Raw genomic sequence first — 24,487 nt, 5'->3', positions numbered from 1 at the left:
CCTGTATTTATCCTGTATCTTTCTGTGCTAACTATCATGTAATTAATTATCCTGTAATTAATTATCCTGAAAAAAAAATATTTGAGAGGGGAAGATTTTTTTTATTGTGCACTTTGAGAAAAAAAAGTAGAAATGTCGTGAATAAAGTCGAAATTTTGCCTTTTCTCTCTACATTTCGACTTTTTTCACGAAATTTCAACTTTTTTCTCAACATTTCAAAATTATTCTCAACATTTCAACATTAATCTCAACGTTTCAACTTTTTTCTCGACATATCGACTTTTTTATCCTGTATCTGTCGGTGCTAACTATCCTGTAATTAATTATCCTGTAACTATCCTGTAATCATGGTCCCGTCCCACCCGGCCCTCAGGGGCCCCACGTGAAATAAAGTGTTTTCTCCTGGAAACGAGTCGCTGCTCTTTTTCCTGGAGAGATTCCAACATTAGGCAGGTGGAAGCAGCAACGGGATGACCGGGGATGGGGGGGGGGCCGGGAACACAGGCCAGCACGCAGCTCCTGAGGCTCCGGCCTGCAAACATGCATAAAAGAGAAAAAAGGGGGGCCGGCACAAGAAACTACAGGAACGATGGACAAAAATGATAGCTATGAGATATTTATAATAAATAAAAATGGAAATGGAGAAGAGAGGAAGGGAAGAGGAGAGGAGAAGAAGGGTGAGAGGCACCGCCCAGTGGATCATGTCGGTCCCCCCTGCAGCATAGGCCTATAGCAGCATATCTACCACCTAGCTATATTTGAGACTAACTATTATAGTCTTGTTCTATAGCTGCAAGTATGACTACTGACTCTAACACACTAGAGTTTACACTACCTAGAGATTTACCAACACCAGCTAGATGTTTACTAAACACTAACTATACCTTTACTAAACAGAAAGGTTTTAAGTTTAGTTTTAAAGGTGGAGGTGGTGTCAGCCTCCTTAACCCAGATTGGAAGTTGGTTCCATAGTAATGGTGCCTGATAGCAGAACGCCCGCCCTCCAAATCTACATTTAGATACTCTAGGAACTACGAGTAAACCTGCACTCTGAGAAAGAAGAGCTCTGCCAGGAACATAAGGCACTATCAGGTCATGCAAATACTGCGGAGCTAAGCTGTTTTGGGCTTTATATGCAAGTAATACAATTTTAAATTGGATTCTGAATTTTACCGGTAGCCAATGGAGCGACGCTAACACTGGAGAGACGTGGTCTCTCCTGCTGATTCCTGTCAGTACTCGTGCTGCTGCATTTTGGATCAGCTGGAGCCTATTCAGCAAATTACTTGGACATCCTGCTAACAACACATTACAGTAATCCAGTCTAGAAGATACAAACGCATGAACTAGTTTTTCTGCATCACTCTGCGAGAGGATTTTCCTAATTTTTTTATTAGTTATGGACAAAAGGTTTTCAAAAACCACTGCAAACAAATTGGGACATGTATATCTATATAGATAGTTATAACTATATAGCTAGTTATAGCTATAGCGAGTTATTGGTGGCAACATTCACCTATAAAGGTCTGATCAATGATTTAAAACCAGACCAACAACGACATCCTAAAATCTTTATTAGATCCACAAACATTCACAATTTAAAAAAGGTAGAAAAACATAAAATCCAATAAAAAAAAGGTCAGTTTTCAGGTCCGTCTGTCCGACTGGACCAGGTTCTGGACCAGGTTCTGGACCAGGTTTAGTCCGACTGGACCAGGTTTAGTCCGACTGGACCAGGTTCTGGACCAGGTTCTGGACCAGGTTCTGGACCAGGTTCTGGACCAGGTTTAGTCCGACTGGACCAGGTTTAGTCCGACTGGACCAGGTTCTGGACCAGGTTTAGTCCGACTGGACCAGGTTTCCGTAGTAGGCGCAGATCGTCTTCAGCTTGTTGTTCAGCAGGTTCTGCTCCACCTCCACCTTCCCACCCGGACCGGCCAGCGCCGCCACCTGGTGGAGAGACACGGAATTACAACCAGAACCAGGACCAGGACCAGGACCAGAACCAGGACCAAAACCAGGTCCAGAACCAGGACCAGGACCAGAACCAGGGTCTGGGTCCGGACCTGCGGTTGCTGGTGGTATTTTTTAATAATTATATTTTTATAGCAATTATCATTTTTAATAATAATCATGTTATTTTTTTATTTTTTATATTATTTTACAATTATAATTTATTTATATTTTTTTAATAATAATTTTTTTTCATTATTTTTAATTTATAACTTTTTTCAATAACAATTATCATTATTTGTTACTATGGTGGTACTATGGTGGTACCATGGTGGCACTATGGTGGCACTATGGTGGCACTATGGTGGTACTATGGTGGTACTATGGTGGTACAATGGTACTACTATGGTGGTACTATGGTGGCACTATGGTGGCACTATGGTGGCAGTATGGTGGTACTGTGGTGGCACTATGGTGGTACCATGGTGGCACTATGGTGGTACTATGGTGGTACCATGGTGGTACCATGGTGGTACCACGGTGGTACTATGGTGGTACTATGGTGGCACTATGGTGGCATTATGGTGGTACCATGGTGACACTATGGTGGTACTATGGTGGCACTATGGTGGTACTATGGTGGCACTATGGTGGCACTATGGTGGCACTATGGTGGTACTATGGTGGTACTATGGTGGTACCCTGGTGGCACTATGGTGGTACTATGGTGGCACTATGGTGGCACTATGGTGGTACCATGGTGGCACTATGGTGGCACTATGGTGGTACTATGGTGGCATTATGGTGGCACTATGGTGGTACTATGGTGGTACTATGGTGGTACTATGGTGGTACCATGGTGGTACTATGGTGGCACTATGGTGGTACTATGGTGGTACCCTGGTGGCACTATGGTGGCACTATGGTGACACTATGGTGGCACTATGGTGGTACCATGGTGGTACCCTGGTGGCACTATGGTGGTACTATGGTGGCACTATGGTAGCACTATGGTGGTACCATGGTGGCACTATGGTGGCACTATGGTGGTACTATGGTGGCATTATGGTGGCACTATGGTGGTACTATGGTGGTACTGTGGTGGCACTATGGTGGCACTATGGTGGCAGTATGGTGGTACTGTGGTGGCACTATGGTGGTACCATGGTGGCACTATGGTGGCACTATGGTGGCAGTATGGTGGTACTGTGGTGGCACTATGGTGGCACTATGGTGGTACTATGGTGGTACCATGGTGGTACTATGGTGGTACCATGGTGGCACTATGGTGGCACTATGGTGGTACTATGGTGGTACCATGGTGGTACTATGGTGGTACCATGGTGGCACTATGGGGGCACTATGGGGGCACTATGGTGGCACTATGGTGGTATTATGGTGGTACCATGGTGGTACCATGGTGACACTATGGTGGCACTATGGTGGTACTATGGTGGCACTATGGTGGCACTATGGTGGCACTATGGTGGTACTATGGTGGTACTATGGTGGTACTATGGTGGTACCCTGGTGGCACTATGGTGGCACTATGGTGGCACTATGGTGGCACTATGGTGGTACCATGGTGGCACTATGGTGGCACTATGGTGGTACTATGGTGGCATTATGGTGGTACTATGGTGGTACTATGGTGGTACCATGGTGGTACTATGGTGGCACTATGGTGGCACTATGGTGGTACTATGGTGGTACTATGGTGGCACTATGGTGGTACTATGGTGGTACTATGGTGGTACTATGGTGGTACTATGGTGGCACTATGGTGGCAGTATGGTGGTACTGTGGTGGCACTATGGTGGTACCATGGTGGCACTATGGTGGCACTATGGTGGCAGTATGGTGGTACTGTGGTGGCACTATGGTGGCACTATGGTGGTACTATGGTGGTACCATGGTGGTACTATGGTGGTACTATGGTGGCACTATGGTGGTATTATGGTGGTACCATGGTGACACTATGGTGGTACCATGGTGGCACTATGGTGGCACTATGGTGGTACTATGGTGGCATTATGGTGGCACTATGGTGGTACTATGGTGGTACTATGGTGGTACTATGGTGGTACCATGGTGGTACTATGGTGGCACTATGGTGGTACTATGGTGGTACCCTGGTGGCACTATGGTGGCACTATGGTGACACTATGGTGGCACTATGGTGGTACCATGGTGGTACCCTGGTGGCACTATGGTGGTACTATGGTGGCACTATGGTAGCACTATGGTGGTACCATGGTGGCACTATGGTGGCACTATGGTGGTACTATGGTGGCATTATGGTGGCACTATGGTGGTACTATGGTGGTACTGTGGTGGCACTATGGTGGCACTATGGTGGCAGTATGGTGGTACTGTGGTGGCACTATGGTGGTACCATGGTGGCACTATGGTGGCACTATGGTGGCAGTATGGTGGTACTGTGGTGGCACTATGGTGGCACTATGGTGGTACTATGGTGGTACCATGGTGGTACTATGGTGGTACCATGGTGGCACTATGGTGGCACTATGGTGGTACTATGGTGGTACCATGGTGGTACTATGGTGGTACCATGGTGGCACTATGGGGGCACTATGGGGGCACTATGGTGGCACTATGGTGGTATTATGGTGGTACCATGGTGGTACCATGGTGACACTATGGTGGCACTATGGTGGTACTATGGTGGCACTATGGTGGCACTATGGTGGTACTATGGTGGTACTATGGTGGTACTATGGTGGTACCCTGGTGGCACTATGGTGGCACTATGGTGGCACTATGGTGGCACTATGGTGGTACCATGGTGGCACTATGGTGGCACTATGGTGGTACTATGGTGGCATTATGGTGGTACTATGGTGGTACCATGGTGGTACTATGGTGGTACTATGGTGGCACTATGGTGGTATTATGGTGGTACCATGGTGACACTATGGTGGTACCATGGTGGCACTATGGTGGCACTATGGTGGTACTATGGTGGCATTATGGTGGCACTATGGTGGTACTATGGTGGTACTATGGTGGTACTATGGTGGTACCATGGTGGTACTATGGTGGCACTATGGTGGTACTATGGTGGTACTATGGTGGTACCCTGGTGGCACTATGGTGGCACTATGGTGACACTATGGTGGCACTATGGTGGTACCATGGTGGTACCCTGGTGGCACTATGGTGGTACTATGGTGGCACTATGGTAGCACTATGGTGGTACCATGGTGGCACTATGGTGGCACTATGGTGGTACTATGGTGGCATTATGGTGGCACTATGGTGGTACTATGGTGGTACTGTGGTGGCACTATGGTGGCACTATGGTGGCAGTATGGTGGTACTGTGGTGGCACTATGGTGGTACCATGGTGGCACTATGGTGGCACTATGGTGGCAGTATGGTGGTACTGTGGTGGCACTATGGTGGCACTATGGTGGTACTATGGTGGTACCATGGTGGTACTATGGTGGTACCATGGTGGCACTATGGTGGCACTATGGTGGTACTATGGTGGTACCATGGTGGTACTATGGTGGTACCATGGTGGCACTATGGGGGCACTATGGGGGCACTATGGTGGCACTATGGTGGTATTATGGTGGTACCATGGTGGTACCATGGTGACACTATGGTGGCACTATGGTGGTACTATGGTGGCACTATGGTGGCACTATGGTGGTACTATGGTGGTACTATGGTGGTACTATGGTGGTACCCTGGTGGCACTATGGTGGCACTATGGTGGCACTATGGTGGCACTATGGTGGTACCATGGTGGCACTATGGTGGCACTATGGTGGTACTATGGTGGCATTATGGTGGTACTATGGTGGTACTATGGTGGTACCATGGTGGTACTATGGTGGCACTATGGTGGCACTATGGTGGTACTATGGTGGTACTATGGTGGCACTATGGTGGTACTATGGTGGTACTATGGTGGTACTATGGTGGCACTATGGTGGCAGTATGGTGGTACTGTGGTGGCACTATGGTGGTACCATGGTGGCACTATGGTGGCACTATGGTGGCAGTATGGTGGTACTGTGGTGGCACTATGGTGGCACTATGGTGGTACTATGGTGGTACCATGGTGGTACTATGGTGGTACTATGGTGGCACTATGGTGGTATTATGGTGGTACCATGGTGACACTATGGTGGTACTATGGTGGCACTATGGTGGTACTATGGTGGCACTATGGTGGCACTATGGTGGCACTATGGTGGTACTATGGTGGTACTATGGTGGTACCCTGGTGGCACTATGGTGGTACTATGGTGGCACTATGGTGGCACTATGGTGGTACCATGGTGGCACTATGGTGGCACTATGGTGGTACTATGGTGGCATTATGGTGGCACTATGGTGGTACTATGGTGGTACTATGGTGGTACTATGGTGGTACCATGGTGGTACTATGGTGGCACTATGGTGGCACTATGGTGGTACTATGGTGGTACCCTGGTGGCACTATGGTGGCACTATGGTGGCACTATGGTGGCACTATGGTGGTACCATGGTGGCACTATGGTGGCACTATGGTGGCATTATGGTGGCACTATGGTGGTACTATGGTGGTACTATGGTGGTACTATGGTGGCACTATGGTGGCACTATGGTGGCACTATGGTGGTACTATGGTGGTACTATGATGGTACTATGGTGGCACTATGGTGGCACTATGGTGGCACTTTGGTGGTACTATGGTGGTACCATATAGTGGTAGTATAGTGGTACTCTGGTGGTACTATGGTGGCACTATGGTGGTACTATGGTGGTACTATGGTGGCACTATGGTGGTATTATGGTGGTACCATGGTGACACTATGGTGGTACTATGGTGGCACTATGGTGGCACTATGGTGGTACTATGGTGGCACTATGGTGGCACTATGGTGGCACTATGGTGGTACTATGGTGGTACTATGGTGGTACCCTGGTGGCACTATGGTGGTACTATGGTGGCACTATGGTGGTACCATGGTGGCACTATGGTGGCACTATGGTGGCATTATGGTGGCACTATGGTGGTACTATGGTGGTACTATGGTGGTACTATGGTGGTACCATGGTGGTACTATGGTGGCACTATGGTGGCACTATGGTGGTACTATGGTGGTACTATGGTGGTACCCTGGTGGCACTATGGTGGCACTATGGTGGCACTATGGTGGTACCATGGTGGCACCATGGTGGTACCCTGGTGGCACTAGGGTAGTAGTATAGTGGTACTCTGGTGGTACTATGGTGGCACTCTGGTGGTACTATGGTGGTAGTATAGTGGTACTATGGTGGTACTATGGTGGTAGTAGTATAGTGGTACTATGGTGGTACTATGGTGGTACTATGGTGGCACTATGGTGGCACTATGGTGGTACCATGGTGGCACTATGGTGGTACTATGGTGGCATTATGGTGGCACTATGGTGGTACTATGGTGGTACTATGGTGGTACTATGGTGGTACCATGGTGGTACTATGGTGGCACTATGGTGGCACTATGGTGGTACTATGGTGGTACCATGGTGGTACTATGGTGGTACCATGGTGGCACTATGGTGGCACTATGGTGGTACTATGGTGGCATTATGGTGGCACTATGGTGGTACTATGGTGGTACTATGGTGGTACTATGGTGGCACTATGGTGGCACTATGGTGGCAGTATGGTGGTACTGTGGTGGCACTATGGTGGTACCATGGTGGCACTATGGTGGCAGTATGGTGGTACTGTGGTGGCACTATGGTGGCACTATGGTGGTACTATGGTGGTACCATGGTGGTACCATGGTGGTACTATGGTGGTACTATGGTGGCACTATGGTGGTATTATGGTGGTACCATGGTGACACTATGGTGGTACTATGGTGGCACTATGGTGGTACTATGGTGGCACTATGGTGGCACTATGGTGGCACTATGGTGGTACTATGGTGGTACTATGGTGGTACCCTGGTGGCACTATGGTGGTACTATGGTGGCACTATGGTGGCACTATGGTGGTACCATGGTGGCACTATGGTGGCACTATGGTGGTACTATGGTGGCATTATGGTGGCACTATGGTGGTACTATGGTGGTACTATGGTGGTACTATGGTGGTACCATGGTGGTACTATGGTGGCACTATGGTGGCACTATGGTGGCACTATGGTGGCACTATGGTGGTACCATGGTGGCACTATGGTGGCACTATGGTGGTACTATGGTGGCATTATGGTGGCACTATGGTGGTACTATGGTGGTACTATGGTGGTACTATGGTGGCACTATGGTGGCACTATGGTGGCACTATGGTGGTACTATGGTGGTACTATGATGGTACTATGGTGGCACTATGGTGGCACTATGGTGGCACTTTGGTGGTACTATGGTGGTACCATGGTGGCACCATGGTGGTACCCTGGTGGTACCCTGGTGGCACTAGGGTAGTAGTATAGTGGTACTCTGGTGGTACTATGGTGGCACTATGGTGGTACTCTGGTGGTACTATGGTGGTAGTATAGTGGTACTATGGTGGTACTATGGTGGTAGTAGTATAGTGGTACTATGGTGGTACTATGGTGGCACTAGGGTGGTACTATGGTGGTACTATGGTGGTACCATGGTGGCACCATGGTGGTACCCTGGTGGCACTAGGGTAGTAGTATAGTGGTACTCTGGTGGTACTATGGTGGCACTATGGTGGTACTATGGTGGTACTATGGTGGCACTATGGTGGTATTATGGTGGTACCATGGTGACACTATGGTGGTACTATGGTGGCACTATGGTGGCACTATGGTGGTACTATGGTGGCACTATGGTGGCACTATGGTGGCACTATGGTGGTACTATGGTGGTACTATGGTGGTACCCTGGTGGCACTATGGTGGTACTATGGTGGCACTATGGTGGTACCATGGTGGCACTATGGTGGCACTATGGTGGTACTATGGTGGCATTATGGTGGCACTATGGTGGTACTATGGTGGTACTATGGTGGTACTATGGTGGTACCATGGTGGTACTATGGTGGCACTATGGTGGCACTATGGTGGTACTATGGTGGTACTATGGTGGTACCCTGGTGGCACTATGGTGGCACTATGGTGGCACTATGGTGGTACCATGGTGGCACCATGGTGGTACCCTGGTGGCACTAGGGTAGTAGTATAGTGGTACTCTGGTGGTACTATGGTGGCACTCTGGCGGTACTATGGTGGTAGTATAGTGGTACTATGGTGGTACTATGGTGGTAGTAGTATAGTGGTACTATGGTGGTACTATGGTGGCACTATGGTGGCACTATGGTGGTACTATGGTGGTACTATGGTGGTACCATGGTGGCACCATGGTGGTACCCTGGTGGCACTAGGGTAGTAGTATAGTGGTACTCTGGTGGTACTATGGTGGTACTCTGGTGGTATTATGGTGGTAGTATAGTGGTACTATGGTGGTACTATGGTGGCACTATGGTGGTACTATGGTGGTACTTTGGTGGTACATTGGTGGTACCATGGTGGCACTATGGTGGTACCATGGTGGTACTATGGTGGTACTATGGTGGCACTATGGTGGTACTCTGGTGGTACTATGGTGGTAGTATAGTGGTAGTATAGTGGTACTATGGTGGTACTATGGTGGCACTATGGTGGTACTATGGTGGTACTTTGGTGGTACATTGGTGGTACCATGGTGGCACTATGGTGGTACCATGGTGGTACTATGGTGGTACTATGGTGGCATTATGGTGGCACTATGGTGGTACTATGGTGGTACTATGGTGGCATTATGGTGGTACTATGGTGGTACTATGATGGTACTATGATGGTACTATGGTGGCACTCTGGTGGTACCCTGGTGGCACTAGGGTAGTAGTATAGTGGTACTATGGTGGTATTCTGGTGGCACTATGGTGGCACTATGGTGGTACTATGGTGGTACTATGGTAGTACCATGTTAGTACTATGGTGGTACTATGGTGGCACTAGGGTAGTAGTATAGTGGTACTATGGTGGTAATATGGTGGCACTATGGTAGTAGTATAGTGGTACTATGGTGGTACTATGGTGGCACTATGGCAGTACCATGTTAGTACTATGGTGGTACTATGGTGGCACTATGGTGGTACTCTGGTGGTCCCATGGTGGTACTATGGTGGTACTATGGTGGTACTAGTACTCACCTGATCCATGTCTGCGTTGCGCGGCAGGAAGTAAACGATGTCGTCTGAGATTTTTTTGGCCAGATTGAAAATCTGCAGCGTGTCGCAGTCAAGGAACGAACAGGAAGTGGCGCATTGAAAAACCGGAAGTGGCGCATTGAAAAACCGGAAGTGGCGCATTGAAAAACAGGAAGTGACGCATTCAAAAACGGGAAGTGGCGCATTCAAAAACGGGGAAGTGGCGCATTCAAAAACGGGGAAGTGGCGCATTCAAAAACGGGGAAGTGGCGCATTCAAAAACGGGAAGTGGCGCATTCAAAAACAGGAAGCAGGGCATTCAAAAACGGGAAGTGGCGCATTCAAAAACGGGAAGTGGCGCATTCAAAAACGGGAAGTGGCGCATTCAAAAACGGGAAGTGGCGCATTCAAAAACGGGAAGTGGAGCATTCAAAAACGGGAAGCGGCACATTCAAAAACGGGAAGCGGCACATTCAAAAACGGGAAGCGGCACATTCAAAAACGGGAAGCGGCACATTCAAAAACAGGAAGTGGAGCATTCAAAAACAGGAAGTGGCGCATTGAAAAACGGGAAGTGGCGCATTGAAAAACGGGAAGTGGCGCATTGAAAAACGGGAAGTGGCGCATTCAAAAACAGGAAGTGGCGCATTGAAAAACAGGAATTAGCACATTCAACATATCCCATGATGCACCAGTAAAGGATATCCGTCCGGCTCCATCATGGTCTGCAGGTCGAACACCTCGGCCCCCAGGTAGTCCGGCCCCCCCCAGGGGGGTGACAGGAAGACCACGTCGCCACGGAGACGGGGGGCCAGCTGCAGGAAGTCCCCCTGCAGGAAGTGGATCCGCTGGGAAACCCCGTAGACGGCGGCGTTGTGGCGAGCCATTTCCAGCCGGACCGGGTCGATGTCGACCGCTACGACTGGGAGAGAGAGGAGGGTCAGACCTGGACCTGGACCTGGAACCAGGACCTGGACCTGGAACCAGGACCCTGGTACCCGGTGCCCCCGGTACCCGGTCTCTGGTTCTCACCTGTGCTCCCGGCCAGGGCGAACTGGATGGCGTTCCCTCCGACTCCACAGAAAGCGTCCACCACCAGCTGGGTTTCTGGGCGACTCCTCGCCACCCGGAGGGCGATGTGCTCGGCGATCCGCTCCGGAGTCACGGAGAACCAGCCCTCTGGAAGAGAGGGGGGGATTTATTATAATTTTATTTTGAATTATTATTCTTAATAATAATGGCTAGCCTCCAAAACCAGGTTCCGTGTGGTTAGCAGGTTAGCTGGTTAGCCGGCTAGCCTCCAGAACCAGGTTCCGTGTGGTTAGCAGGTTAGCTGGTTAGCCGGTTAGCCGGCTAGCCTCCAGAACCAGGTTCCGTGTGGTTAGCAAGTTAGCTGGTTAGCCGGTTAGCTGGTTAGCCGGCTAGCCTCCAGAACCAGGTTCCGTGTGTCCCAGACTGACCTCGGTCCAGCCGGACGCCCTCGTCGTACCGGGAGAACAGCCGGTACCGCTGGGCCCAGTACTTGAGCAACTCGCCGTCGGCCGCCATCTCCGCCGGCACTTCCTGCTGCGTCTTCCTCTTCCTCCTCTTCCTCTTCTGCTTCTTCACCCGCCGCTCGCTCCTCTCTACGAGAGAGAGAAACAGAAACATCCTGAGACTCGGTCCGACCGCAACGGGACATGTACGGGACTCCTACGGGACTCCTACGGGACACGTACGGGACACGTACGGGACTCCTACGGGACTCCTACGGGACATGTACGGGACATGTACGGGACATGTACGGGACACGTACGGGACTCCTACGGGACTCCTACGGGACACGTACGGGACACGTACGGGACACGTACGGGACACGTACGGGACACGTACGGGACACGTACGGGACTCCTACGGGACACGTACGGGACACGTACGGGACACGTACGGGACTCCTACGGGACACGTACGGGACACGTACGGGACACGTACGGGACTCCTACGGGACACGTACGGGACACCTACGGGACTCCTACGGGACACCCACGGGACACCCACAGGACTCGTACGGGACACGTACGGGACTCCTACGGGACTCCTTTGGGACACCTACGGGACACCTACGGGGACTCCTTTGGGACACGTACGGGACTCCTACGGGACTCCTACGGGACACGTACAGGACTCCTACGGGACTCCTCTTGGGTCCTAACCTAACCGGTCCTAACAACCACCAACCAGCACGCGGGACAGACCTGGGGGCGTGTCCTCCTGCAGGAAGTCCGGTATGGACGGGCGTGTCAGCGGTCGTCCGGGCGACGGCCCTCGTCCCCCGTCCAGGGAGACGGCTTCATCCGGACCGGATCCAGAACCTGAACCTGAACCTGAACCGCCGTCTTCAGGAGGCTCCCCGGTTCCTGTCCCCGTCCCAGTCTCCAGGTCCAGGTTCTGGTCTCCTGGACCCGGGTCCAGGTTCTGGTCTCCTGGACCCGGGTCCAGGTTCTGGTCTCCTGGACCCGGGTCCAGGTTCTGGTCCTCCTGGACCTTCTGGAGGAAACTCTGGACCTGAAAGACAAACTCTGATTGGTGTAATTCACATCAAACCATTCAAAAGTTCTGGCACAAAGTAGGAACTATCAAATATGGACCAATCAGATGAAGGGGGGGCGCGCTTTTTGGCGTCTAGCGTCGCCACAGTACCACTTTTGATAGAGAAAAGTAATGCGCGTCGTCGCAGGATGGAGACGCACATTTTTATGTATAACACACCTGGGTGCACGTTACGGTTCGGGCTGAATTAACTGCTGAAGAAATGGCATAAATTGCGCCAAAATTACACGATTCATTCAAAATGGCCGACTTCCTGTTGGGTTTCGGCCATGGCGCCAAGAGACTTACCTTGTGGAGGCAGGAGCGGCTCGGCAGTTGGGGAGCGGCGTCTCCGTCTCCGTCCTCGTCTGGGAACCGGGTGTGTCGGTTTCTGGCGGCCATCTTGTTCCGGTGCCGCGGCGTCGGCCGCGAGGAGCTTCTGAAGGTTAGCATGGCATCAAACCTGCAGGAAACACCAGTCTGGAGTCTGGAGGAGGACCTGGACCTGGACCAGGACCAGGACCTGGACCAGGACCTGGACCTGGACCAGGACCTGGACCTGGACCAGGACCTGGACCTGGACCAGGACCTGGACCAGGACTGGACTGGCGGTGGACTGACTGTCCACCTAGCAGGTTTCTGGAGTGTCCAGGATTCAGGATCCCCTCAGGACCCTGAATCCTGGACACCAGGAGGTTCCCTGACCACTAACGCAGCAGAGCTAACGCAGAAGGGCTAATGCTAATTCACTAGAGCTAACGCAGCAGAGCTAACGCAGAAGGGCTAATGCTAATTCACTAGAGCTAATGCAGCAGAACTAATGCTAACAAAGCAGAGCTAATACTAATGCAGCGGGGCTAATGCTAACGCACCAGAGCTAATACTAACGCAGCAGGGCTAATGCTAACGCAGCAGAGCTAATACTAACGCAGCAGGGCTAATGCTAACGCAGCAGAGCTAATATTAACGCAGCAGGGCTAATGCTAACGCAGCAGAGCTAATGCTAACGCAGCAGAGCTAATACTAACGCAGCAGGGCTAATGCTAACAAAGCAGAGCTAAGGCTAATGCAACAGAGCTAATGCTAACGCAGCAGGGCTAATGCTAACGCAGCAGGGCTAATGCTAACAAAGCAGAGCTAACTCAGCGAGTCTAACGCTAATGCAGCAGAGCTAACGCTAACACAGCAGCGCTAACGCTAACCCCCTCAAACCAGCACCAGTAAATAGCTCCGACGTACCGCGGCTGCAGCCGCCGCTTGAACCCGAGTTCAGTCCAGAATTCAGGAGATTCTTCCAGATCCAGTTCATGACTGAGGAGACAAAGAAGAGACGGACCGGGTTCAGGTCCGGGTTCAGGTCCAGGTTTGGGTTCAGGTCTCCTGCTGAGATGCTAACAGAGGACGAGCTAACACTCACCTGCGCTTGACCCGGGCTCGTCCCCCCGGTTGGTCTTCACCTTCATCCTCCTCATCCTCCCTCCCTGCTGAGCTGGTTCCAGAACCCCCAACCCGCTCCGGGACCCGAGTCCCCCGATCTGAGTCCAGACAGAAACTAGCGTTAGCCGTTAGCCAGCAGGACCCGGGGTCAAAGGTCACCCCCCACCGTCCTCTGCTCTCACCTGTCTGTCCGGAGGTTTGGGGGGGGTCAGGTGGTCTGTCCTCCCCGCCCCCCCCAGGGGGATCCTCAGAACCGCATACGGGTCCCCCCGAGTCCGCCGGACCCCCCGAGTCCCCCAGACCCCCCGAGGGTTCCTCTAAGGTGCAGCTCTGGTCGAACTCGCGGCTCAGATCCTCGTTGGGGGCGATTCCCTCCGTCCCCGCTGCCTCCCCGGTTCCTCCGGTTCCTCCGGTTCCCCCGGTCCCCCCCTGGGCGGCGGTCCAGCCCTGGCCGGCCCAGTACCAGTACTGGTCCCAGTAGGACCGGTAGGTCTCCTCAGCGTGCCGGTCCCAGGCGGCCCTGGAGTCCGGGTCGTCCCACGGAGCCGCCGGGTCCTCGGAGGACGACGTGGACGGGTGTTTGTCCAGCCAGCCGGTCCAGAGAAGAGACTCTCCGTGCTGAGCTGGAACCAGGAAGAGGAGGATGAAGGTCTGGACCAGGTCCTCTACAGACCACTAGGGTCCAGATCCAGACCTGCAGGTCCTCTACAGACCACTAGAGACCAGATCCAGACCTGCAGGTCCTCTACAGACCACTAGGGTCCAGATCCAGACCTGCAGGTCCTCTACAGACCACTAGGGTCCAGATCCAGACCTGCAGGTCCTCTACAGACCACTAGGGTCCAGATCCAGACCTGCAGGTCCTCTACAGACCACTAGAGTCCAGATCCAGACCTGCAGGTCCTCTACAGACCACTAGGGTCCAGATCCAGACCTGCAGGTCCTCTACAGACCACTAGGGTCCAGATCCAGACCTGCAGGTCCTCTACAGACCACTAGGGTCCAGATCCAGACCTGCAGGTCCTCTACAGACCACTAGAGTCCAGATCCAGACCTGCAGGTCCTCTACAGACCACTATGGTCCAGGTCCAGACCTGCAGGTCCTCTACAGACCACCAGGGTCCAGATTGGTTACCCGTAAAATTCAGAATCCAATTTAAAATGTTATTACTTGCGTATAAAGCCCAAAACGGCTTAGCTCCGCATTATTATTAGACCTGATAGTGCCTTATGTTCCTGGCAGAGCTCTCCGCTCTCAGAGTGCAGGTTTACTCGTAGTTCCTAGAGTATCTAAATGTAGATTTGGAGGGCAGGCGTTCTGCTATCAGGCACCATTACTATGGAACCAACTTCCAATCTGGGTTAAGGAGGCTGACACCACCTCCACCTTTAAAACTAAACTTAAAACATTTCTGTTTAGTAAAGCCTATAGTTAGTGTTTAGTAAACCTCTAGCTGGTGTTGGTAAATCTCTAGGTAGTGTAAACTTTAGTGTGTCAGAGTCGCTCCTGTAGTTTCTTGTGCTGGCCCCCCCTTCTCCTCCCTTTTCTCTCTTTTGTCCATGTTGCAGCATCCTTTGCCGGACACCGGAACCTGCAGGTGGTCGTGGGTGGCTTGTAGCTTGCATTACGGAGCACAAGTCTTTTCCTGACCCTTTCCCTTCAACCCTTCCCCGACCCTGCACCCCAACCTGGGACTTGCTGATTGGGCCGGAGCTTCGGGAGCTGCGTGCTGGCCTGCGGTCCCCACCCCTGGTCATCCCGTTGCTGCTTCCACCTGCCTGCTGTGCTGTTGCCGTCCCTGACCCACCAGTCTGGCCCTCGGCAGGAGGGTCCCCCCTGATGAGCCTGGTCCTGCTCAAGGTTTCTTCCTCCTAAAGGGGAGTTTTTACCTGCCATTGTTTATGTAATAACTGCTCGGGGGTTATGTTCATGTTCTGGGTCTTTGGAAAGCGTCTAGAGACAACTCTGTTGTATTAGACGCTATATAAATAAAATTGAATTGAATTGAAATCCAGACCTGCGGTTCCACCAGGATCAGGACCGGTAGAGGTTAGGGCTGTGCGATTAATCGATTTTAAATCTAAATCGGATTTATTAATCAAGTCGATGTTAAAAAAAGGAAAATCAGAAAATGGATGTTCCTTTTCTGCAGCTGCATTACAGACGGAGCTCGTCTAGTCTTTGTTTGGTCAAGAAAATTGTAAAAGTTGTCACTTTACTAAACTCAAGGAGGATTTACAGGATCTTTCAAATGCACGTCATTCCCAGTAGGGAAATGTGTTTGCTATTTTTCTTTAAAAATAAAGATAAAATATTTGAAACAATTTATTCCATTGTCTTTTGTAGTTTTACCAAAAAAAAAAATCAAAATCAAAATCGAAAATCGGGTTTTCAGAGAAAGAAATCTGGATTTTATTTTTGTCCAAAATGGCCCAGCCCTAGTAGAGGTCAGTAGAGGAATCTACTCACCCCAGTAAGTTTCCCAGCCGGCGTCCTTACGTCCGTCTGCAGGATCCAGGTCTTTCTGAGATTCCTGCTCACCCCCTTCTGCTGGAGAGACAATCAATGATCAATACGTGGAACAAGGATCAATACGTGGAACAAGGATCAATAAGTGGAACAAGGATCAATAAGTGGAACAAGGATCAATACGTGGATCAAGGATCAATAAGTGGAACAAGGATCAATACGTGGATCAAGGATCAATAAGTGGAACAAGGATCAATACGTGGAACAAGGATCAATAAGTGGAACAAGGATCAATACGTGGAACAAGGATCAATACGTGGAACAAGGATCAATACGTGGAACAAGGATCAATATGTGGATCAAGGATCAATAAGTGGAACAAGGATCAATTTTCACCAATGAAGGTCAAGGACTCCATACAGAGTCCGATGACACCACCCATGACTCTCTATGTCAAACCATTCAAAAGTTACAGCAGAAAGAGGAACTTCTGGTTATTCTAAGGGGTTATTGGTGTTTACATGGCCGTGTAACCGGGTTATTGATCATATTCAGGTTATTGGTGTTTACATGGCCGTGTAACCGGGTTATTGATCATATTCAGGTTATTGGTGTTTACATGGCCGTGTAACAGGGTTATTGGTGTTTACATGGCCGTGTAACCGGGTTATTGATCATATTCAGGTTATTGGTGTTTACATGGCCGTGTAACCGGGTTATTGATCATATTCAGGTTATTGGTGTTTACATGGCCGTGTAACCGGGTTATTGATCATATTCAGGTTATTGGTGTTTACATGGCCGTGTAACCGGGTTATTGATCATATTCAGTTATTGGTGTTTACATGGCCGTGTAACCGGGTTATTGATCATATTCAGTTATTGGTGTTTACATGGCCGTGTAACCGGGTTATTGATCATATTCAGTTATTGGTGTTTACATGGCCGTGTAACCGGGTTATTGATCATATTCAGGTTATTGGTGTTTACATGGCCGTGTAACCGGGTTATTGATCATATTCAGGTTATTGGTGTTTACATGGCCGTGTAACCGGGTTATTGGTGTTTACGTGGCCGTGTAACCGGGTTATTGATCATATTCAGGTTATTGGTGTTTACATGGCCGTGTAACCGGGTTATTGATCATATTCAGGTTATTGGTGTTTACGTGGCCGTGTAACCGGGTTATTGGTGTTTACATGGCCGTGTAACCGGGTTATTGCTGATATTCAGGTTTTAAAAGGTTATTGATGCTGGAAACACAGTCATGGTGGAGTCATCGGACTCAGTTTTGAGTCCTTGACCATTATTGGTGGAAATTGCACGCACGAGGGCCCGTTCATCGCGGCTTGCAGCTTTAATTATAACTTTTTATTTACATGTCTACCTGAGGTAAACCAGTCCTGCTTGGTCTCATTTCTTACAAAAGTCTGCAATTATTGATCGTAAATCTCTCACCGTTATTCTGATTCTGAGCCGGTTCTTCCTCCCCGTCTTCCTCCTCCAGGGACGGGACCAGGACCGGGACCAGGACCGGGACCGGTTTCCTGCTGGACCTGCCGGGTTTCCCCTGTTAGAGGAACCAGCAACATCTTTATGTTCCTGCTTTCATTGAGGTAGCAGGAACCAAGATGGAACCAAGCTGGAACCGGTCCGACTCACCCGTCTCTTCCGGTCCGAGGAGCTGCTGAAGGCGACAGGGAGACCCATGCTAGCCATTAGCTGGGCCTCTTCATCCAGGACCTCCTCCTCCTCTTCCTCCTCATCCTCCTCTTCCTCCTCCTCCTCCTCGTCTGTTTCTGTCGTTCAGGGAGAAAACAAAGCCTCAGCATCGTCACATGACCGGGCCACGCCCCCTGACCGGGCCACGCCCCCTGACCGGGCCACGCCCCCTGTGATGTCATCACGACATGACCGGGCCACGCCCCCTGTGATGTCATCACGACATGACCGGGCCACGCCCCCTGTGATGTCATCACGTCTGGTACCTGCGGCGCCGGCCGGTTCCCAGAACAGCAGTCGGTTATCGGAGCGGTAAAGTTCCCGGTCCCTGGAAGAGAGGAAGACGAGTTAGAGAACATCAGTTACGTCTCTGCTAACGTCAGTTACGTCTGCAAACGTCAGACAGAAACTAAAAAGGCCACACCCCTCAGGGACGGACCCCCAAAACGGTAAACCCCGCCCCCTAGAACTTGCATATTACTTGATATAAAGCCCAAAACGGCTTAGCTCCGCAGTATTTACAAGACCTGATAGTGCCTTATGTTCCTGGCAGAGCTCTCCGCTCTCAGAGAGCAGGTTTACTCGTAGTTCCTAGAGTATCTAAATGTAGATTTGGAGGGCGGGCGTTCTGCTATCAGGCACCATTACTATGGAACCAACTTCCAATCTGGGTTAAGGAGGCTGACACCACCTCCACCTTTAAAACTAAACTTAAAACCTTTCTGTTTAGTAAAGCCTATAGTTAGTGTTTAGTAAACCTCTAGCTGGTGTTGGTAAATCTCTAGGTAGTGTAAACTTTAGTGTGTTAGAGTCAGTAGTCATAGTCGCAGCTATAGAACAAGACTATAATAGTTAGTCTCAAATATAGCTTGGTGGTAGATATGCTGCTATAGGCTTATGCTGCAGGGGGACATGATCCGCTGGGCGGTGCCTCTCACCCTTCTTCTCCTCTCCTCTTCCCTGCCTCTCTTCTCCATTTCCATTTTTATTTATTATAAATATCTCATAGCTATCATTTTTGTCCATCGTTCCTGTAGTTTCTTGTGCCGGCCCCCCTTTTTTCTCTTTTGTGCATGTTTGCAGGCCGGAGCTTCAGGAGCTGCATGCTGGCCTGCGGTCCCGGGTCCCCCCCATCCTCGGTCATCCCGCTGCTGCTTCCACCTGCCTGCTGTGCTGCTGACGCCCCCGACCCTCCCAGTCTGGCCTTCGGCAGGAGTTTTTCTTGCCACTGTTTGGCTTAAGGTTTTTCTCCCACTAGGGGAGTTTTTACCTGCCATTGTTTATGTAATAATTGCTCAGGGGTTTATGTTCATGTTCTGGATCTCTGGAAAGCGTCTAGAGACATCTGTTGTATTAGACGCTATATAAATAAAATTGAATTGAACCAGCCTCTTTGAACAGTTATATATTAATGTTGGAAAAGTGAGCCTGTGTTTCACCAAAACACGTTACTAATATCTCATGAAGGAGTTCTCAAACTGTTTTTTAGGGAATAAGGATGAAATAGTCTCCTCTAAAACCAAACAGGAACCAAGATGGAACCAGTCTGGAACCAGGGGGGAGGCAATAGTCTCCTCTAAAACTCTAAAAAGGAAAAGCCTAAAACATAGTGTAAGAGCCATTTGTGTTATTGTACCAATGTGTTTATCTTGTGCTCGGTCAGCCTTCCATCCACTAGGGGGAGTAGTGATACCATCAATTGGGCTCGGCCTATTTAAAAAGGTATAGTCCTTGATTTTGGAGACCTAGCAAGATTTAAAAGTGGCACCTCCTCTAAGCCCCGCCCCTCCTCTAAGCCCCGCCCCCTCCTCCCCCTCCCGTCAGTGCTCCGTCCAAAGCCCCGCCCCCTCCTCCCCCTCCCGTCAGCGCTCCGTCCAAAGCCACGCCCCCTCCTCTAAGCCCCGCCCCCTCCTCCCCCTCCCGTCAGCGCTCCGTCCAAAGCCACGCCCCCACAAACTTTGGGGAACGCGCATTTGCAGGAGTCGAGTTTTCCAGGACATTTTCAACAAAACTACACCATGTCTCATTCACCTGTAAGCGAGGCCGGTTTTAGGGGGGGCAGGGGTGGGCTGTGTCCACCCAAACGTGCGTCCTGCCCACCCCATCAAAGTTATGGGGATCCTTTATTTTTTTATAATTTTATTTTTTTATAAATATAAAAAAAATATCTGTGCCGTTTCTGATTGGGTGGCCACTGCGCATCATTTTTAGACACAACAATGAACGCATACTGCAAAAGTTGTGTCTCGGCGGAGGGACCGACGTCCCAGTGAAATGAGAAACAGAGAAGTTCAGAACAGCAGACAGAGACACACTGAAGCTGATTTATGGTTCAGGTTACACCAACACAGAATGGTGCGCGTCGCCGCGTAACCTACGCCGTACTGGGGGTCCGTGGCAGACCCCCAGTATGGGACAACCTGCGCCGCAGAATCGCACTTTGGCTTTCTTTTTTTAGCCTTTTTAGCAGGGCGAGCCATTACATTCGATGTGACCGCCCGACCGCGAGCCGGCGGTGAAGCCGGGAGTGGGGGGGGGCCCTCCAATGTCAGGCCACGGTGGCCGTTAGTCGGTCTGGAGGAGCTGGGGGCTACACTGGGACACTCTGAGCCGAGGACGACCCGTGGGAAGTGGACACGGGGGCTGGAGGCAGCTGGAAGCAGAGAGACGTGACGAGAGCGCGCATGGGACAGAGGGGGGCGGGACTTAAAATGAAGGCATCTGATTGGTTCTTTCCTTCCTGCCAATCCTCTGGTCCTCTGACCAATCCGTGCCATTCGGACCGCAAAAAACAGATTGGTCAGAGTTTTTACAGGATTAAAGCGTCAGAGAGGTCGGATGTTTTGATGAGCTGCTGAGATACGTCACCGTCGCCGCCATATTGGATGTTCAAGACTGCGCTGTAAACTAATACAAGTAAATTGACTTATTTTCATAAAGCACCTTTCTTTTTTTTTCTTTTTTTTTTAAAAATATTTTTATCCCGTTTTTTTCCCCATTTTATCACCCAGTGCTCCTACCTAACAGTCCTGGGCATTGCTCCATCTACCAACCCCGGGAGGGCCCCGCACTGAGCTCAGGGGCCTGTACTACGAAGCAAGTTCAACATATCCAGGATATCTTTTCCTTATCCAGATTCACTAAGCGGGACAATTGCAATCACGCTAAGCGGTCACACGACGGCGGTTATCAACTCGGTATATCAACCCAGGTTTCTCCAATCTGGATATGAGCGCGTGCACATAAAAGGGGCAGTGTTTTCAGCGCATGACCAATCGCAAGCATGGAGAAGTCCGCTGTCAGAGCCGCTTATTTCAGTAGCGAAGAGCAAACAATAATTTTACGGAAATATGATGAGTATAGGCATATAATACAGGCAAAAAGCAACACAGTTGCAGCTGCAAAATGCAGGAAAGACAGCTGGCAAAAGATCGCTGACTGTATAAATGCGTAAATTCATAGGGATATAAACATATATTCGAATATTCTGGGAATCTTAATCTTAAACTGTAAACCATGATCAGCAATATTAAAATAATAAAAGGCTTGCAATATTTCAGTTGATTTGTAATGAATCCAGAATGTATGACATTTTTTTGTTTTTGTGTTTGCATTACAGAAAATCACAATATTCTAATTTTCTGAGACAGTCCTGTATATATTGGTTCTATAACTATTGTTGTTGACCGATAACTTGTGCTGATGCTGTACCAAAGAATTGGGTTTTTTTATTTATTTTATTTAATTTTTTATTTTTTCAGGAGGGGGGTATTTAGTATTTTAAAGTGACTTCTCAGAATGTTCGAGGGACGAAATTGAAAATCCCTTTTTTGCTATCCCCTTACAAATGCATCTTCTTTTTCATTTCTTCTTGATTTATTTATTTAATTGGTATTAGTTTTGGATTGACTGTACATCGGATTTTGGGTGATGATTTGTTTTATTTATTCATTGATTGATTTATTTTTTATTTTCTCCTCCACCTCTTTTTTCTTTTTTTCCTTTTTTTTTGGATCGTTCATACAGGTACTCATCAGGGAAAGCAAAGGGGTTTTGGTGGTCCCTGAATACGCATTCTCTTCGGAGGGATCCTCTCACGATCCGCGCACCGAGCTCCACTGGATTCTCTTCGAAAGGGCATGCCATTTTCCAAGAGAGCTGATTGGTCAGTGGGCGGTGCTTTTACACCCGGCGATCTGTATCTCGAACATAACCTGCTCCGGAGCAGGTTAGCGGTTCAGCATAAGTTACCATGGCGATGTACCCCGGTGAGAAGTGAACCACCGTCGTAGTCCTGAAAACCCAGGGTTAAACCTGAAGTTACCTCGCTAACCCCAAATCCTGCTTCGTAGTACAGGCCCCAGGTCTCCTCCTCCATTTAATTTTCTCAGATGGCAAAATTAAGAACTTTATTGATCCCACATAGGAGTAATTCATGTTATATCAGCTATAGAGAACAAGGTAGTGCCGAAAAACAATATATATCCCCCCTCACAAAAATAAGAAAAATACAGAAACATATTTTCACATCAACAAAACATTTTTAAAATTTTTCAAGTAACAAAATAAAAACATTTGAACCATTTTCAGACAATAAAATAACAGAAAAATTATTTTTCAGTTTTTAATGTAAAACATGTTTATGTAAAATATGTTTTTTTGATGAGAAAATGTGTTTCTATTTTTATTATATTGTGAAACTGAACTCACGTGACGAAGGCTCTGGAGCAGCGCAGGTGGATGACGTCACCGCCGGCCTTGGCGCTCAGGATGACGTCAGCGACCACCTTCACGCAGCTGCGCTCCAGCATCATGACTCAGCAGAAACACTCGGACCCCCGGACCAGGTCAGGGTCCCCGGTTCGAACCCCTGGACCCTCGGACCCGCTAGAACCCGCAGCAGCAGCAGCAGCAGCAGCAGCAGCAGAAACAGGAAACACGCGCGGAGCTTCAAACACGGGAAACACCGGGGCTTCCGGTCTGGCCCTTTCAAAATAAGGCGAAGCTCCGACCGTCTAACTCGGGGGATCAGCAACCCGCGGCTCTCTAGCGCCGCCCTGGTGGCTCCTGGAGCTTCTTCGAAAATGTTTCACCTTTTTTTTTCCTTTTTTTCTTTTTTTCTTCTTTTTTCCTTTTTTAAATCTTTTTTTCTTCCTTTTTCCTTTCCTTTTTAATCTCGACATTTCAACTTTTTTCTCGAAATTTCAACTTTTTTCTCAACATTTCGACTTAAAGGAGACCTATTATGGCATTTAATGTATATTTTAAACAGGCCTTGAATGTCTTAAAAACAATCTAAAGCTTGTTTTTTCTACATAAATCATAAATCCAGCCTGTGGGCCCTGTCACTAGTTTTACCGCTTCTAACCTCTTTTTCTGCGCCTCATTTTTAGGGAAGGGGGGGGTATGATAATGAGGCTCTGTGCTGATTGGCTCTCTGAATGACGTGTAACAGGGGAGGAGCATAAACCTGCTCCGCCAGACCAGCCCGAGCCTGTAAATTATCACAACACTGAATTTTCACAAATGGAAACTTTATTGTTAAAAAAATAAAATATGAGTTGTATATAAATAACATTTATGCACTATTTAAGCCGGATCTACCCGGCGGATGCTGAACGCTGGCCCCGGAGCCACGCCGGGCGCCCAGCATGGCTCCGGGGAACATCGCCCGTTACCCGGGATCAAACAGACAGATTTCTCTGAAAATCTCGGAGGGTGAAGCTGGTCCAGCCTGGGACGTACCCCAGAAATCCCAAAGCGGCTGGGAACCTGGATGATTTAGTCGGACGGACCCCGCTTTGGGAACCAGGAAGTGGAGCAGCGCGCATCACCGCGGCTTTAACCGGGGAATCTGATCGGTTCCGACCGGCCGGGACCGCAGGAACCGGCCTGGACTGGTAGCAGGGACTCCCGGGGACCGACCAGCGGAATTTCAGCCGGATCTACTCGGCGGATTCTGCGCGACGGGCGCCGCAACCCCACGGCGGGCGTACAGATCGGCTCCGGAGCGCATCCTGTGCGCATCGTCGGTTACCGGTGATCAAACCGACAGATTTGGCTGAAAATCTCGGAGGGTGAAGCTGGTCCAGCCTGGGACAGACCCCCGAGGACCCAGCTCCCAAACCACCCGGGAACCTGGATGATTTAACCCGGATCCGCTCCGCCGCG

At 49.8% G+C, this 24,487-nt stretch overlaps 1 protein-coding gene across 5 annotated transcripts; it reads right to left on the bottom strand.

Annotated features, from left to right (window-relative positions):
• Positions 1 to 1,557: 1,557 nt before the first annotated feature.
• On the bottom strand, positions 1,558 to 23,269 carry tgs1 (trimethylguanosine synthase 1). 5 transcript variants are annotated; one of them, XM_061730919.1, is made up of 16 exons: positions 23,027 to 23,269; positions 18,583 to 18,644; positions 18,257 to 18,393; positions 18,053 to 18,164; positions 16,595 to 16,675; positions 14,307 to 14,747; positions 14,105 to 14,222; positions 13,927 to 13,998; positions 12,997 to 13,150; positions 12,354 to 12,675; positions 11,580 to 11,744; positions 11,152 to 11,298; positions 10,825 to 11,041; positions 10,123 to 10,201; positions 1,858 to 1,950; positions 1,558 to 1,825 (listed from the first exon to the last, which is right to left on the bottom strand). In XM_061730919.1, the coding sequence occupies exons 1-16, from the start codon at positions 23,128 to 23,130 to the stop codon at positions 1,808 to 1,810; spliced, it is 2,322 nt and encodes a 773-aa protein (XP_061586903.1). In that variant the 5' UTR covers positions 23,131 to 23,269; the 3' UTR covers positions 1,558 to 1,807. The 5 variants fall into 5 exon arrangements, with proteins under 5 accessions (XP_061586903.1, XP_061586906.1, XP_061586902.1 ...); XM_061730922.1 differs by having other exon boundaries at positions 1,558 to 1,950; positions 12,354 to 12,570; positions 12,625 to 12,663; XM_061730918.1 differs by having other exon boundaries at positions 1,558 to 1,950.
• Between the last annotated feature and the right edge of the window lie 1,218 nt (positions 23,270 to 24,487).

The sequence above is a fragment of the Cololabis saira genome, chromosome 10 (genome assembly GCF_033807715.1).
Source record: "Cololabis saira isolate AMF1-May2022 chromosome 10, fColSai1.1, whole genome shotgun sequence".
In the NCBI taxonomy this organism is placed as follows: Eukaryota; Metazoa; Chordata; class Actinopteri; order Beloniformes; family Belonidae; genus Cololabis; species Cololabis saira.
The sequence above is the reverse complement of the archived record's forward strand: the minus strand, read 5'-3'. Positions and strand labels throughout refer to the sequence as shown.